We start from the raw sequence: 16126 nt of genomic DNA on the forward strand, positions 1-16126 counted from the left end.
AAGGCCACAGAGAGATGGGATGGAGTGGGACAAGAGAATGATGGGGAGTGGGGATGGGGAGGATGAAAGATTGGACAGGCAGGCACAGAGATGGAGTCAGAAACGGGGGGGCGGGGGGGGGAGAGGAAGACAGCAGAGAGAGGGTCCAGGCAGAGAAATGAGTGAGAGACAAGGTGAGAGAGAGGGGCCAGGAACAGGAAGGGTGCAGTCAGTCAGGCCCCAGCAACAGCAAAAGGGGTCCTGCCCAGCCCACTCCCGCCCCCAGGGCTGCAGCCCCACTCCCTCAGGGTCTGCCCTCACCCTCTCCTCCACCCTGCCCTGCCCCAGGCCCGGAAAACCCACTGGGGTGGGAGCAGGAGCCAGCAGTGCTTCCCGGAGTTGGGCGCCCTCTGGAGGAGAGGAGAGGGGTGCAGGGCAGGCTGGGAGCTGGGGGCCTTTTTAGGGAAGAACTAACATCCCCTGAACGAGGGGTGGGGCCACAGCCAGGAGCCGGGACCCCTCAGGGAGCGGGTGGGAGAATAGGTTTGTTCCTGGACCGCCCAGGAAGGGCCTCATTCCTCCCGTCCACACACCGGGCCCTCACTCTGACAGGGCGGGTGGGGCAATGGATGAGGAGGGTGCCTAGGAACAAACACTTCCCGCCCTCCAAATTCCACTCTTTCCTCCAGCTGCTGGCCCTGCCAAGGTACTAAGTGCTCGTTCGCCAAACTTGGATTAAACGTCCCTCTTCCCCCAGGTCTGTGAACCGGCCTGAGCCAGCCTCCAGCTCTTCCCCGCAGCCCTGAGCACAGGCTGGAGGGCTTCTCTGGCCTGCCTGGTGCTCCCTCCACAGACCAGCCACCGCCTCCCGCGTCCCCCGCGGTGCCTCCCAGCTGGTCTGTTCTCCCCTGCAAAGCCCCCTTTAGCCTAACCCCGAGAATGTCCCCTGCCCTCTTCCCCTCCCAGCCTCCTCCCTCCTGCACCCCCTCCTCGGATTAACCCTTTCAAATAGCCCCCCTGCCCACCCACGCCCCGTTTTGTGGTTGTAGACGTCTGTGGAATGATTTGCCAAGAAGACATCCACAGTGGAACCAGTGAGGTCACCCACACAGAGAAAAGGAGGCGGGTAACGACACGGAAAATGACCGATTCGCCATTGGCACCCAGTCTCCTCATCACCAGGGCAATCCAGACGCCAGGAGTCCCCGGGGAGAAAAGGACACGGTCTCACCGGAGGGACCTGGTTTGGGTGTAAGAACCCCCAGAAGAATGTGCTGGATCCAAGTGCACACGAAGACGGCAAATCGGATACGATTTCCAAGAGCGGTCTGAAGGAACCCAACCCGTGCAGGGCTGCCACTGAGACAAGGAAGTAAAAACGAAACGTCGCTCCGGGGAGAGGGTTTTGCAAGAAGGTGAAAGGAAACTGTCTGTGACAGGGAACTCGATGTCAGGGATGGAGGATCTACAGGAATGCTGTTAGCACGGCCCCGGGGGACTTTCTCCCCTCTCCCGTGTACCTGAGCTTCTGCCTGTCCATCCAGGGCCCGGCCAGCCGCCGGCCTCAGGCGACGCTCACAGCAGCACCCAGAGGCCCCCACACGCCTCCGAGGGGTGCTGACCCCCCACAAGTCTCAGGGGCCTCTTAGCCTGGATTAAAATCCCCATGGGAGCCCAAGCCGGTTTGGCTCAGTGGCTAGAGCGTCGGCCTGCGGACTGAAGGGTCTCAGGTTCGATTCCGGGCAGAGGCACATGCCCGGGTTACATGTTCCATCCCCAGGATCCTCTCATCATTGATGTTTCAGTCTCTCTCTCCCTCTCCCTTCCTCGCTGAAACCAATTAAAAAAGGAAGGAAGGAAGGAAGGAAGGAAGGAAGGAAGGAAGGAAGGAAGGAAGGAAGGAAGGAAGGGAGAAAGAAAGAAAGAAAGAAAGAAAGAAAGAAAGAAAGAAAGAAAGAAAGAAAGAAAGAAAGAGTCCCCGTGGGGAAAGCAAGAATATTCCAAGTCCCCCGCCCTGGAAGCAGAGCAGGCGGATGCGGTGAAGGTGGCTGCTCTGAAATGGGTTCTAGATAAAGTCAGCCTCAGAGATGGGAAGATGCTCAGCTCCCAGCCCCCGAGGTTAACAGAGCCCCCTCTAGGCCCCGCTGGAGACAGAGAACGAGTACACAGCCGGGCAGACAGGGAGGCAGGGCTCCTGCCCAGGCTGGCCACCACAGAGGCTTGGGGAGGATGGGCAACTGGCCTGGGACCCCACTGGGAGTGCTGCCTCCAGAATCAGACTTTCAGCAGCATCTCCTGTTACCTGGACTTTGGTATTGTCAGGAATGCAGCATCATCAGGGTGGGAGCTGCTGCTCAGCTCTGACAAAGCCCTGGAGCATTCTCCCTGAGGCACAGCAGGTAGGCCACACCCTCAGCCCTGCCCGCTCGGAAAGCAGTGGGACAGGTGTGTGTGGGGGTGGGCTGGAATGTGCCTGGGGCTGGATTTCCTGGTTGTGCAGGAGCAGCAGGTGAGTTGCAGGATGCAAGTGTGGAAGGCAATTCTGGGGCGAAAGGCATTCACTCCATCTGCATGGTATGTCTCACAACGGATGCATTGTGACTTGAGAGATTCCAGCATTTTCCAGGCACTGCCCGGAGTGCTTTCCATGCCTTCTACTTTTGCAGTAACCCAGAGAAGACACCAGTTACAACTCCATTTAGCAGGAGGAGAAAGTGAGGCTCAGAGAGGTTAATTTGCAAAAGGTGGCCACACCGACCAGTGCCAGGGTCAGGATTCAAACCCAGGACCCCAAAGCTCATGCTCTCCCCATGTTTAAATGAACCCTTTGCCTGGTGGGCCCGTCAGGCGTGCCGGTACATGCCTACTCCCTAATCCAAAGCTTGGAAAGCCCTCAGCCTCCAGGTTTGGATGGCAGCGCCAGTTCCAGCTGCCCCGTCCTGCTTTGGGGGGTGAGGGGTGGGGAGCTGGGCCTGAGGGTGCAGACACAGAGTCCCTAAGAGTTGGCCTTAATGAGAGGAGCAAGGAGGGAAACAGCAGAAGCTGAGCAAGCGGCTAAGCGCAGCTTCTGGCAGCGAATCTGTGCTGTCTGTCACCCCAGCCGAAATGTGGAGACAGGAACCTAGCAGGCCTCGCACATGGGGAGGTGACAGTCACGGCGAGAAACAGCACTTGCAGGCGAGGGGAGGGCGGGAGGAGGGGGAAGGAGGCCACAGAGGGAGGGACCCTCTTCCCGTGGCATTTGTGGGAGGGCTGGGGCAGGACCCAAGTCACTGAGAGCCCTGCTCTGTGGGCCCCAGCCAGCAGGACCCACCTGGGGGCCTGCAGGACGTGCCCTGACCCTCGACCTGCTGAGTCAGCGTCTGCATTTGGGTCAGTCCCCTCCGAGGGATTCAGCCACGCAGGAGCTGGTGGTCAGAGCAACCGGCCACCCCTTCCAGCTCCTCTCTAAGGCCCAGAGTGTGCTGTGTGTAGCCTCTGGGGGAGACCCCGCTGCTCCCAGAGAGGAGAGAACCTGCCCATCCGCCCGGGCAGAGGAGGCCTCCACACCTGAGATCCATCCATCTGCTGAGCCTCTGAGCCTCCGTTCGATTCCCGGTCAGGGCACATCGCCTGGATTGTGGGCTCGATTGCCAGTACGGGGCGTGCAGGAGGCAACCAACCAATGATCCTCTCTCCCCATTGATGTTTCTGTCTCTCTCCCCTTCTCCCTTCCTCTCTGAAATCAATAAAAATTAAAAAAAAAAAATAAATAAAGTGTCAGCAGAATGTTTGCAGCTAACTCTCAAATGAGCCAAAAAAAAGTAAAAACACACACATTTGCAGAGGAAGAAAGAAGTAACACTATGCTAACAATGGGTGAAGCTAGGGTGCCGGAGATGTGGGTACTCACTGTACTTCTCTCACAACTTTCCTGAAAGTGGATTTAAAAATATATATATATTTTATTGATTTTTACACGGAGGCTCAGAGGCTCAGCAGATGGATGGATCTCAGGTGTGGAGGCCTCCTCTGCCCGGGTGGGATGGGCAGGTTCTCTCCTCTCTGGGAGCAGCGGGGTCTCCCCCAGAGGCTATACACACACACTCTGGGCCTTAGAGAGGAGCTGGAAGGGGTGACCGGTTGCTCTGACCACCAGCTCCTGCGTGGCTGAATCCCTCGGAGGGGGCTGACCCAAATGCAGATGCTGGCTCAGCAGGTCGAGGGTCAGGGCACGTCCTGCAGGCCCCCAGGTGGGTCCTGGGATAGAGTTAGAAACGTCGATGAGAGAGATACATCGACCAGCTGCCTCTTGCACACCCCCCACTGGGGATGTGCCCGCAACCAAGGTACGTGCCCTTGACCGGACTCGAACCCGGGACCTTTCAGTCCTAGGTGGTGTGGCCTATTCGTTTGTTTTGTTGTTGTTGTTGTTGTTAATCCTCACCCGAGGATATTTTTCATTGATTTTTAGAGAGAGAGGAAAAGACAGAGGGAAATATCGATGTGAGAGAAACACATTGATCGTTTGCCTCCTGCACACGCCCTGAACCAGGGCCTGCCCGGGAGGAGCCTGCAACCGAGGCGCGTGCCCCTGACCAGAACCCAACCCGGGACCCTTTGGTCTACAGGCCGATGCTCTATCCACTGAGCCAAACTGGCTAGGGCTGTTTTGTTTTTGTTTTTCTAAAAATATATATTTTTATTGATTTCAGAGAGGAAGGGAGAGGAGAGAGAGATAGAAACATCTATGACAAGAGAGAGTCATTGATCGGCTGCCTCCTGCATGCCCTCCACTGGGGATCGTGCCCACAACCCAGGCATGTGCCCTGACCCAGAAATGGAACCTTGACCTCCTGGTTCATAGGTCGACACTCAACCACTGAGCCACACCAGTCGGGCAGCCCCGTTTGCTTTACAGGGTCCCCCGCTGATCCGCACACGCGGGAGAAGGACCAAGGGCCCAGGACCTTACAGCACGCGTGGGGGCAGGTTTCACCTCACTGCGGCCGCTGTGCCCGTGAGGTCTGGGGTGGCCCTCCACGCCTGTCCGTGCCCTCGCTCCGTGCGGGCTGGGGCTGCGGAAAAGGAGGCCCGTGGGCAGCCGCTGGCAGGCCAGCCTCAGAGGGACTCGCAGGGCGTCTCCTGGGACCTAAGGCTCAGGACACCCCTCCACGGCCCCCAGAGACACCAGCATCCCCTCCGATCACACCCCAACCCCCTGCATCGGAAAACCTGCCCCTCAAAGAGGCTTTTGTACCAGGGCCCCACAGGCAGGGAGGGTGGCATCCGGGGAGTTCCAGAACTGGCAGGTCACAGGGGCCACCTGCTTTGGATGGACTCGTATCGGCCTTCAAGGCTGGACAGCAGACTGAGAGTCCCTGCTGTGAGGCTGCCCCCCCCATGGGGGCTCACCGGGCGGGAAACAGGGCTGAGTGGGGCAGGGTGCCCCCAGGATGCCCCGTTTGCCACTGTTTACACCAGTCAACGCGAAAGCATGTCCCTATTTTACTAAGACCTCATCCAGTGGTGACATCAGGGGTCCCTTGCCCCGACTGAGGACGGAGGGGCGGGGGAAGGGGCTGCTGTCCCATCATGTGTCATCCCCGCACACATCCCTGCCCCTCACATGTCCGGCCCCCAGTGGCTCCTGGGAAGCCAAAGTAGTGATCCAGGCTGTCATCGGTCTTAAGCTGACCCCTGGGGGACAGCGGGGACACAGCAGGGCCCGGAGGCCCGGCCTACAGGATGAGGGCCTGTCCCAGGCCGGGCCCCCTCTGCTCCCCACACAGAGGAGCGGCTGTGGTCTCCCCTCCTGGCCTTTCACCACAGGGAGCCCAGAGACCAACGGCACAGGAGCCGGAGGCAGAAGGGGATCCATTCACATCATTCACATCGCGGGGCCTGGGCCTCTAGGGCGTCATGGTCCATCACCACAGGCTCCCCCGGACCAGCAGGCTGACCTTTGAACTGTTTCCCAATCCTCCCCCCCCCCCGGCCCCGCCTCCCCCCCCACACACACATGCAAGCCCGTGGTGAGGAACAGAGCCCAGGTCAGCCAGGCTGTCCCACTGGGTGTTCAGGAACAAGGCTGCCCCCCGCGTCTGGCGGTCATTGCCATCTCGCTGGGCTCTGGCTACCTGGAGGGCCAGCCCCACGCGGAGGGCAGAGAAGAGCTCATGCAGAAGGAGCTTATCCCCAAAGGAACAAAAGCCTATTCGCATGTGGAGTCCTGAGAGAGGACGTGAGGGAAGCACTGAGGGCGCTGAAACTCGACTGCCGTGGTCTTTGCTTTCCTGTCACCCTCAGATTTTTGTATTCTGGAAAAACAAGACTGCCTTCAGGACAGGCGGCCCTCCAGCTGGAGACCTGGTTATAAAAACTCTTCCTGTACAACGAGATTCAAGGTTCGCAGAGCTTCCAGGCTGGTGAGCCTGCTTATGGGGAAGGCGGGCACTGGAGGAGGCACGGGGTCTCCCTACCACCCACCCCTCCATTCCCGGCCCTACACAGACTTCCATGTGGCTGCTCCCGAGCTCTGTCCTTCACCACTAACTGACAATAACAATGAGGAAGAGAGTGGAGAAATAAAACGGAGTCACTAGAGTCAAGCTGCCAAATGAACGAAGGTCACATAGACGGAGACCCGAGGCAACGCTTCTGTTCTCGTTCGAACCGGCCTGGGAACGTGAACTCCTGAACTTTCCAGTCCTGCCTCCGTGCCTGGACCTACACCAGCTTCCAGATTAGCCTCCATCACCCCCCCACCCCACCCCCGAAAGGACTGCGGAAGGAACGTTCGGGAACATTCCGCATCCAGACCGCCTGACGTGCCTTATCTGGAGGATCACGGCTCGGGCCCAGGCAGAGGCTGGGACTGCAGGACCGGTTCCCGTCAAGAAGGCAATCTCTGCTGTACGAACCCTCCGCTCTCCCTCCTTCTCCACAACACTTCTGGGCATGGCCCAGTCCCGTGGTCGGCACACGGCGGCTCGCGAGCCACATGCGGCTCTTTGGCTCCTGCAGTGTGGCTCTTCCACAAAATACCACGGTCTGGGCGAGTCTATTTTGAAGAAGTGGCGTTAGAAGAAGTTTAGGTTTAAAAAAAAAACTGGCTCTCACCAAGACCAGTTTGGCTCAGCGGATAGAGCGTCTGCCTGAGGACTGAGAGGTCCCGGGTTCGATTCCGGCCAAGGGCATGTACCTTGGTTGCGGGCACATCCCCAGTGGGGGGTGTGCAAGAGGCAGCTAATCGATGTTTCTCTCTCCTCGATGTTTCTAACTCTCTATCCCTCTCTCTCCCTTCCTCTCTGTAAAAAATCAATAAAATACATTTTTTTTTTTTAAATTGGCTCTCAAAAGAAATTTCTGTCATTGTGCTGTTGATATTTGGCTCTGTTGACGAATGAGTTTGCCGACCACTGGTCTAGTTGTTAAAGACCCTTGGAAAATAAAACTTTATCCCCGTGCCAAAGCCTCCTGACTCCTTCTGCGTTCATTCGACAGGAACGCAGTGTCTCCCTGCGTGCTGCCCGTTGTTCAGTGGCCTGTGAACCCGCATCTGCAGGCAGCAGCAGGGGGACAGGTGGCCTGGGTGCCCCGAGGGTGGCTGCCCCCACGTGGGGCTGTCTTGTGGGGCTGGGCCCTGGGCCCTGGGTCTGTGGTAACTCTGGGGAGACAGTGTCAGAGTCGAATGGAATTGCTTGGGGAACTGGTAGCGGTTGTTTTTTTTTTTGGATAAAACAACCTACAGGGACCTGTTGGCGGAGGGGGTTATGGCCCAGGGGAAAAGACAAAGACTGCCATGCTGCCCCCCGAGTCTGTCACGGTCCCCCTGGGCTCAGCTCCTCCCTGGGACAGAGGAGGGCCAAGGTGTTCGGTGAGGACCCAGCCCCTGCCTTCTCGGCTGTGGCTTCCCAGGGCCCTCTTGGCTCTGCTGCCAAAAACTATTTTTTTTAAAAAAAACATATATTTTATTGATTTTTTTACAGAGAGGAAGGGAGAGGGATAGAGAGCTAGAAATGTCGATGAGAGAGAAACATTGACCAGCTGCCTCCTGCACGCCCCCTACCAGGGATGTGCCCGCAACCAAGATACATGCCCTTGACCGGAATCGGACCCGGGACCTTTCAGTCCGCAGGCCGATGCTCTATCCACTGAGCCAAACTGGTTTCGGCCCAAAAACTATTTCTTGACTTGGAAGCCAAAGGGTCCTCCTCGCAGGAGGCTCGGGGCCCCCAGACACTGAAGTGGAGAAGCCGAGGCAGGAAGACGCGAAGGGCGGGCGGGCCAGGCGGGCTGCAGAGGGGCCACCGCTCCTGCCGAGCCCGGCGAGGTGGGCCGAGGCCGCCGCGCTTACCTGCTCCGCACAGTCTGGGATCTCCGGGGCGCAGGGCGGCGTCCCCACACTCTCCATGGACAGCACGTCCTTCAGCAGCTCCTCGCAGCCTGTGGACAGACGGACAGACGGACAGTGGCGGTCAGAGCCTCGGCCTGGCGTGGCAGCTTTACTTCTGATGGACAGACAGGCCTTCGGGGGAAGGGCTGCGGGAAGGCAGAGAGCCCGCGTTTCCAGGAGACCAGTGGCTCATTCAGAGGCAGCGCTGGGACACCCGGCTGTGGAGAAGGCAGCCCCGGGCCCTGCAGAGGGAGCTGGGGCGGTCCTCGCCCTCCAGGGGTGCTTTCCCTGGGACCAGCACTGACAGGGAATACGCAGAGGAGACTCCCAAACGGGGAAGGCAAGCTGGGGGCGATGGGAACCAAGGGGGCCTTCCTGGAGGAAGGGGTGTAAGACAGGACTGCCCGCCTGCCTTGCAGGGACTCCGAATGCACACGTGACCCTGAGGCTGAGGCCCTCTGCAGCCCTGCAAATTCCAGACATCTCAGAGAGGACCCCCTCACGAAGACTCGCCCTCCTGCTGACTCAGTGACACAAGTGGCCTCCCTCCGAGGTCCCTGAGCAAATGACCCCAGATCATATCAGACAGAGAAGGTCAACCTTGCAAAGTGCCCAGCATGGGCACAGGACAGGTTCAAACAACTGTTCAAACAACTCCACTCAGAGTCCTTTACCTGCTGCGTGCAGTGCCCTCGGCTTCTCAGCTCACTCCCTTTGCCCCTCACCTCTATGGCAGTCATTCCAGCTTCTGTCCCACCCGCCCAGAACTCGGGGTCACCCCACAGAGGAGGATGCACACCCACAGGGAAATGTGGGTAACGGGAAGGCCCGGGGACTCCTGGAAGTAACTGTTCTCTCCACCGCCAGGGGGCGGCCTTGGCCAGTCCACCCGCTGGAGGCTGAGGCTCCTTTCTCGAGGCGGCAGGGAGGGCTGTCAGAGGGGCCACATTCTGACATCGTATTTTGGGGTCTCTCACCATGCATGGCCTTTGCGCTGGGGAAAAAGAGGGATTTTGTGTTGCCCCATTAAAGGGGAGGGGCCTGGAGGAAAGGAAGAATTGGGGGAGTTTAGGGGAAGAGAGGGGACAGGAAACAAACCAAGGAAACTTAGGAGGGGCGGAGGGCGCCCGGCTCTGCCCAGCTCTGCCCAGAACCGCTGGTGTGGAAACTGCAAGGCCCATGTCCTGGGAGACCCCTCTGGAGTTTGGTCCTCTAGAAGGGGTGACCTCCTTCAGGAGAAAGGAAAAGGGAAAAAGAGGGGGTCCTTCCCCAGGGAAGGCAGACAGAGGGAAGGGCAGAACGGCTGTCTGGCCGGCCCCAGCATGCCTAGCTCTGGGTTCAGGACTCCGTGGGGCGCCAGGGGGGAGAACCCACTCCTGGAACCATCCTGGGCTCCTGGGACCCCCATAGGGAGGGTCTGAGCGGAAACCCGAGTCATGCCAGCCTCGCCCACCGGACAGGATGGCGGGAGCCCGCAGGCCCTCCCCCCAGAAGACCTCACCTTTCATGGCGAACACTCCCCGGCAAAAGTCCTTGAAATTGATTCTCCCCAGGTCGTTGGGATCCAAATACTTCACCAGTTTTTCCACCTGCGGGAAGAGAGAAGCGGCAGGGGTGAGGCCCCAGACCCTCCCAGAGGGCTCATGTTGGGGGGGGGGGGGGGCCTGGCCAGGAGGCTGGGATGAAGGGAAGGGTCATCAATTGAGCCAAGGGGCTGCCTGTGGCCCTCCTGGTCCTCTCCCCCCTCAACCCGGGGTCAGCGCCGCCCCAGGCCGCAGTGGGGCCACGTCAGTCTCTGAGGTCGACAGGCCGCAGAGCAACCCCGAGGCGCAGTGCTCAGCCCGGTCTGCCTGAGCCTGAGCTCCCGTCCAAGCCCACGGAGACGGGCACGTGGAAAGCAAACACGCGGATTTTTTAGCTTCGTGGTTTCTCTCACACAAAGCCAGCTTAAACTCACTGCGGAAACTCTCGAAAAGAGAATAAACCCAAACACTGCCATTTCCCACTTATCTTTTCAACCCACAGTTTTTTTGTGTGTGTGTGTTTTTTTTTAATATATATTTTTTTATTGATTTCAGAGAGAGGAAGGGAGAGAGATAGAAACATCCATGATGAGAGAGAATCGCTGATCAGCTGCCTCCTGCACGCCCCCGACTGGGGATCGAGCCCACAACTTGGGCATATGCCCTTGACCGGAATCGAACCCGGGACCCTTCAGTTTACAGGCCAATGCTCTATCCACCGAGCCAAACTGGTCAGGGCTCAACCCATAGTTTTAACAACTTTTTAAAAAATGTATAATTCTGGGAAACCCTTGGTCAAATTCCCCTTTGTCTGTACGAAGCAGTCATTATGTCAGCATCATCGGGACTGCTCCCTCTCTCCCACATCCAATCCACACTCAAGTACCGGATCCTAAAGCTGCCTTCCTTCCACCGCACTCTTGGGATCAGACTGGGCACAGCCATCAGCATCACTCTTCCTGACTGTGCAAACCCCCTTGTTCATCCACCCTCCTCCACTTCCAGCCCCTCCAACTCATTCTCCACCCCGATGGGATCATGTCATCTATTCCTCTGCTTAAAATCCGGTAACCATCCCCTACACTTAGGGTGAAATCCAACTCGGTTACATGGCCGGCAAGGCCCTATCTAACCTGGCCTCTCGGGCCTGTCTCCTCCCACTTTTTCTGTCACTCTCGGCATTCCAGCCCCACAGCCAACTCCATCAGCAAACCAAGCTCTGTCCTGCCTCAGGGCCTTTGCACATGCTCTTCTCTGAATTTCAACTGCTTGTCCTCCCCATTCATCCCCTGACAACACCTATTCACCCTTCAGGTCTCCCTTTGTACCTCTATTAAATGTTTCTCCCTCAGATAAGCACCTGGCCTCTATTTATAACAATAAATGCCAATTATGTGCACGAATACCATAATTGTGAGCTTGATGCTTTTTAAAATAAACAATAGTGCCCTAACTGGTTTGGCTCAGTGAATAGAGCGTCAGCCTGCGGACTGAAGGGTCCCAGGTTCGATTCGGGTCAAGGGCATGTACAATACCTTGGTTGCGGGCACATCTCCAGTGGGGAGTGTGCAGGAGGCAGCTGATCGGTGTTTCTCTCTCATTGATGTTTCTAGCTCTCTATCCCTCTCCCTTCCTCTCTGTAAAAAAAAAAAAATCAATAAAATGTATTTAAAAAATAAATAAATAAACAATAGCATAGAGTACATAGGGAAGTACTGATAATCCCTGCTGGGTTGGCGGAGGATTTCACAGGCTGCAGCGTGGTGCTGCACAAGGGCCATGTCTGTTTTCATCGCCATTGTGTACCTAGGGGCTCACACCGTGACTGGCACATGGTAGGAGCTTCATAAATTTTGGCCTAATAAATGACTATCCATGATTCTCCAAAACATCTAAGTTTTTAAGGCTTTTGATAATAGTTGCCAAATCGTTCTCTCTATAGATGTCTTAAGTCCTCCCTCAGAGCAACTTGCAAGCTTGGGTATTTTCCCCAGTTTTTGGCAATGGTCAGTTTTGTCAGAACTATCTTTTCTAATAATTGGAGACATTTCTCCCTGCACCCGCCCCCCATGAGCCTCTCCCACCTCCATGGCAGTTGGACATCCCCCAAGGGCTCCAGGTGGAGGGACCCCGCCCCCGCAGTGCACAAATTTCATGCACCTGGCCGCTAGTTATAACAATAAATGCCAATTAAGTCCATGAATGCCATAATTGTGAGCTTGATGCTTTTTCAAATAAACAATAGCGTAGAGCAGTGTTTCCCAAACTTCTCTCATGATGAGAATCACCTGGTGGAGTTGTTAAAACACAGATTCCTGAATCCCAACTAAGAAGTGCTAAACTAGAATTTTTGAGAACATATAGGTAAAATTGCATACCTAACTTAGTGCTCTGTATATAAAATCTGTCTTAGAGCACTAGTTAAGTATACAATTTTACCTATATGTTCCCAAAAATTCTAGTTTAGCACTTCTTAGTTGGGATTCAGGAATCTGTGTTTTAACAACTCCACCAGGTGATTCTCATCATGAGAGAAGGTTGGGAAACATTGGCGTAGAGTAGGGGTGTCGAACTCAATCAGAGAAGGGGCCAAAATCTAAAATCCAGCCTAAATCGCGGGCCGAATGGCTTACTGAACAGTCATAAACTGACAATGTCATAAACTGACAGCGGAGTGCAGTGATGACAGCGCGGTGCGGGCCACATTGCAAGGCCTGGCGGGCTGGATTTGGCCCGCGGGCCTTGTGTTTGACACATGTGGCGTAGAGCATACAGGGAAGTACTGATTATCCTTGCAGGGTTCGTGGAGGATTTCACAGGCTGCAGTACGGTGCTGCACTCTGGCTGTAGTTAGTCTCATCTCATCCTCACAATGACCTTGACAGTAGCTACCATTGAAGTCCCCATTTTACAGCAGGGGAGACTGAGGTTCGGAGACGGTAGACACCGGGGGAGTCACACAGTGGTAACTCCGCCCTGACCCCTGCCCTCTCCTGCCCTCCTGGGCTCTTACTGACTGACTGCACCACAGAGCTGTTTCCTTTTTCTTTGTTCAATATGTTTTTATTGATTTCAGAGAGGAAGGGAGACAGAAACATCAATGATGAGAGAGAATTACTGATCGGCTGCCTCCTGCACGCCCCCTACTGCGGATCAACCCTGAAACCAGGGCACGTGCCCTTGACTGGAATCAAACCCGGGACCCTTCAGTCCCCAGGGTGATGCTCCAGCCACTGAGCCAAACCGGCTAGGACTGCAGTGTCCTTTCAGTTCCCCGTCGCCTGTGTGTGGAAGGAGCTGCATTCACCTCTGTGGCTGGAGGCCCTCACTCGAGAGCCTCACCTTCCGGGACCAGGTAACCTTTGGCTGGTGCACCAGGGGGGTGTGGCCCGCGGACCCCGCCGTCATTGTAAACACGGGGAGGCCGAGTTCCGGGGAGCAGAGGGCTTGCTCAAGGTCACAGCAAGGTCAGCAAATAACCAGCTGCACATGGTCTTCTGGGGCACCCCCACCGCACAGGCTGGGCCCCGGGCACTCTCTCTGGGCCAGGAGCGGTGCACGCAGGGGGCCTGGCAGGCACTGAGCAGACAGGGAGCAGCGGCGGCTGTCATGGCTCACACAGCTGGCCCGCGGCTGGCTGCCAGGGAAACGGGCTGTTCCCTGCGGTCACAGCGGGCGCTTTCCTGTTGGGGCCACTCCATCGCCAGGCTTCCCCTTCTATTCCTGCTGCCTTTCTCTTTGGGCTGGTTCCTCCTCCACTCAGTCCCGGGGGTCACACCTCTCCTAGCTCAGGCCAGACAGTGCTCTTTGCTTTGCCACCGCGGCTGCTGTCTCCTGATCGCCAGCCAGACCCCCCAGAGCCGGTGCCCAGCCGCCCACGCCTCCCTCATTGTGAACCAGATGGACGCAGGCAAGCCATGCGCCTCTCTGCGGTGGCAGCCGCCTCGTCTGAACCAGGGAGGTCAGCTGGCTCCTCTGCAGGCGAGGAGCCTGATGAAGTCAGCCGTCATGTCACTAATCAGGCAAGGGCTCTGTAGCTCGTGCTGGGCCTGTTCTAAGCACTCAACACTTATGGATTCACTGAATCCTCTCAGCCGCCTCGGAGGTAGGTGCTGTTTTCATGCCCATTGTACAGGCGGGAAAACCGAGGCCCAGGAAGGCTAAGTTATTCAGGGTTCATAAAGGAACACTATAAATACCTTTGTGGAGCCGAAGCCAGTTTGGCTCAGTGGATAGAGTGTCAGCCTGCAGACTGAAAGGTCCCAGGTTCGATTCCAGTCAAGGGCACATACCTTGGTTGCAGGCACATTCTCAGTGGGGGGCGTGCAGGAGGCAGCTGATCGATGTTTCTCTCTCATGGATGTTTCTAACTCTCTATCCCTCTCCCTTCCTCTCTGTAAAAAAAAATCAATAAAATATATATATTTTAAAATAATACCTTTGTGGACATCATTTCTACAACTAAGATGAAATGGAGCAATTCTTCGAAAGACACAGACCATTACCTTTCAGATGGCCAGCATCACCAGTCATCAGAGAGAGGCAAACTGAAACCCCAGTGAGATACCACCTCACACCTGTCAGAATGGCCGCCATCGATACATCAACAAGCAAGCGTTTCCGAGGATGTGGAGACAAGGGAGCCCTGTTGTTGGTGGAAAAGCAGACTGGTGCAGCCACAGTGGGAAGCAGTATGGAGTTACCTCAAAAAATAAAACACTGAACTGCCTGATGACCCAGCGATTCCACTTCTGGGAATATATATGAAGAAACCCGAAACACTGATTTGGAAGAATATATGCACCCCCCACCCCCTATGTTCATCGCAGCATTATTTACAATAGATTTGGGAGCAGCCCAAGTGCCCATCAGTCGATGAGTGGATAAAAAACCTGTGGTACATTTACACAATGGAACACTACTCAGTCGTAAAAAAGAGGGAAACCTTATCTTCTTTCAACAGCATGGACGGACCTGGAGTGTACAATGCCAACTGAAATAAGCCAGACAAAGAAACACAAATCCCATATGGTTTCACTTCTATGTGGATTCTAACGAACAAAATAAACTAGTGAACAAAATAGAAACAGACTCACAGATACAGAGAACTGACTGACAGCTGTAAGAGGGGAGGGGGCTTGTGAGGCTGGGTCAGAAAGGTGAAGGGATTAAGAGGGGGGGAAAATCACACACACAAAAAAACAAACTCAGCCCTACCTGGTTTGGCTCAGTGGATAGAACATCTGCCCTCGGATTGAAGGGTCCCAGGTTTGATTCTGGTCAAGAGCACATGCACAGGTAAGTGGGCTTGATCCCCAGTAGGGGGCGTGCAGGAGGCAGCCGATCAATAATTCTCTCTCATCATTGATGCTTCTCTCTCTCTCTCCCTCTCCCTTCCTCTCTGAAACCAATTAAAATATATTTTAAAAATCAAACTCGTAGACACAAACAACAATCTGATGATTACCAGAGGGGAAATGGGGTTGGGAGGAGGTAGGAGAGAGTGTAGGGGGGATAAATGGTGATGGAGGAGACTTGACATAGGTGGCGAACACACAATACAATATACAGAGGATGTATTATAGAAACGCACACCTGAAAACTATATCATTTTATTAACCAATGTCACCCCAATAAATTCAATTTAAAAAAACAACAACAGCAAAAGTCACACGAGAAGGAAGAGGTAACATGACCATAACTATGAAAGAAATCAAGTTCGCAGTTTGAATCTTCCCAAAACAGAAGACTTCAGGCCCAAGTAGTTTCACCAAATATTTAATAAAGACAGACATAAATTCTACACCATCTCTTCCAGAAAACAGGAGAGGGGGCCACTTCTCAGCCCATTTCATGTGGCATCACCCGGACAGAAGCCCTGTGAGGAAATGACAGGCCAGTATCTGCCGTAAGCAGAGACACAACGATCCTCAATAAAAATATACGAAATACAGCACGGTCAAGATAACTATCTTGGGATGTATCCACCAAGGCCGGTTCCGCATTTGAACAACAATCGATGTTACTGAAAGATGACTAGAGAAGAGAAACCACACGATCCTCCCAACAGATGCAGGCAAAGCAAGGGACAAAAGGCAACACCAATTCCTGATACCAACGCCAGCAACCTGAAAAGAGAACTTTCCTCCCCGGAGAAATGAAAACTCACACCCACACAGAAACACTGTTCACTGACGTCCGCACAGGGAGTGCCGGGCTCAGCCTGGGGAGGGCAGAGCTGACACTC

The 16126-nt window shown here is 55.4% G+C and overlaps 1 protein-coding gene across 1 annotated transcript in view; it reads right to left on the reverse strand.

The window, feature by feature from the left end:
• RAB11FIP4 (RAB11 family interacting protein 4) overlaps positions 1–16126 on the reverse strand; it is a 93382-nt gene that overhangs the window by 60624 nt on the left and 16632 nt on the right. Inside the window, exons 2-3 of the mRNA XM_084862748.1 lie at positions 9858–9945; positions 8318–8406 (exon numbers count right to left, since the gene is read on the reverse strand). Of these exons, the coding sequence (XP_084718874.1) occupies positions 8318–8406; positions 9858–9945 (177 nt within the window). The remainder of the gene's footprint in view (positions 1–8317; positions 8407–9857; positions 9946–16126) is intronic.

This window comes from Pipistrellus hanaki, assembly GCF_964339955.1.
Source record: "Pipistrellus hanaki genome assembly, chromosome: 16".
NCBI lineage: Eukaryota > Metazoa > Chordata > Mammalia > Chiroptera > Vespertilionidae > Pipistrellus > Pipistrellus hanaki.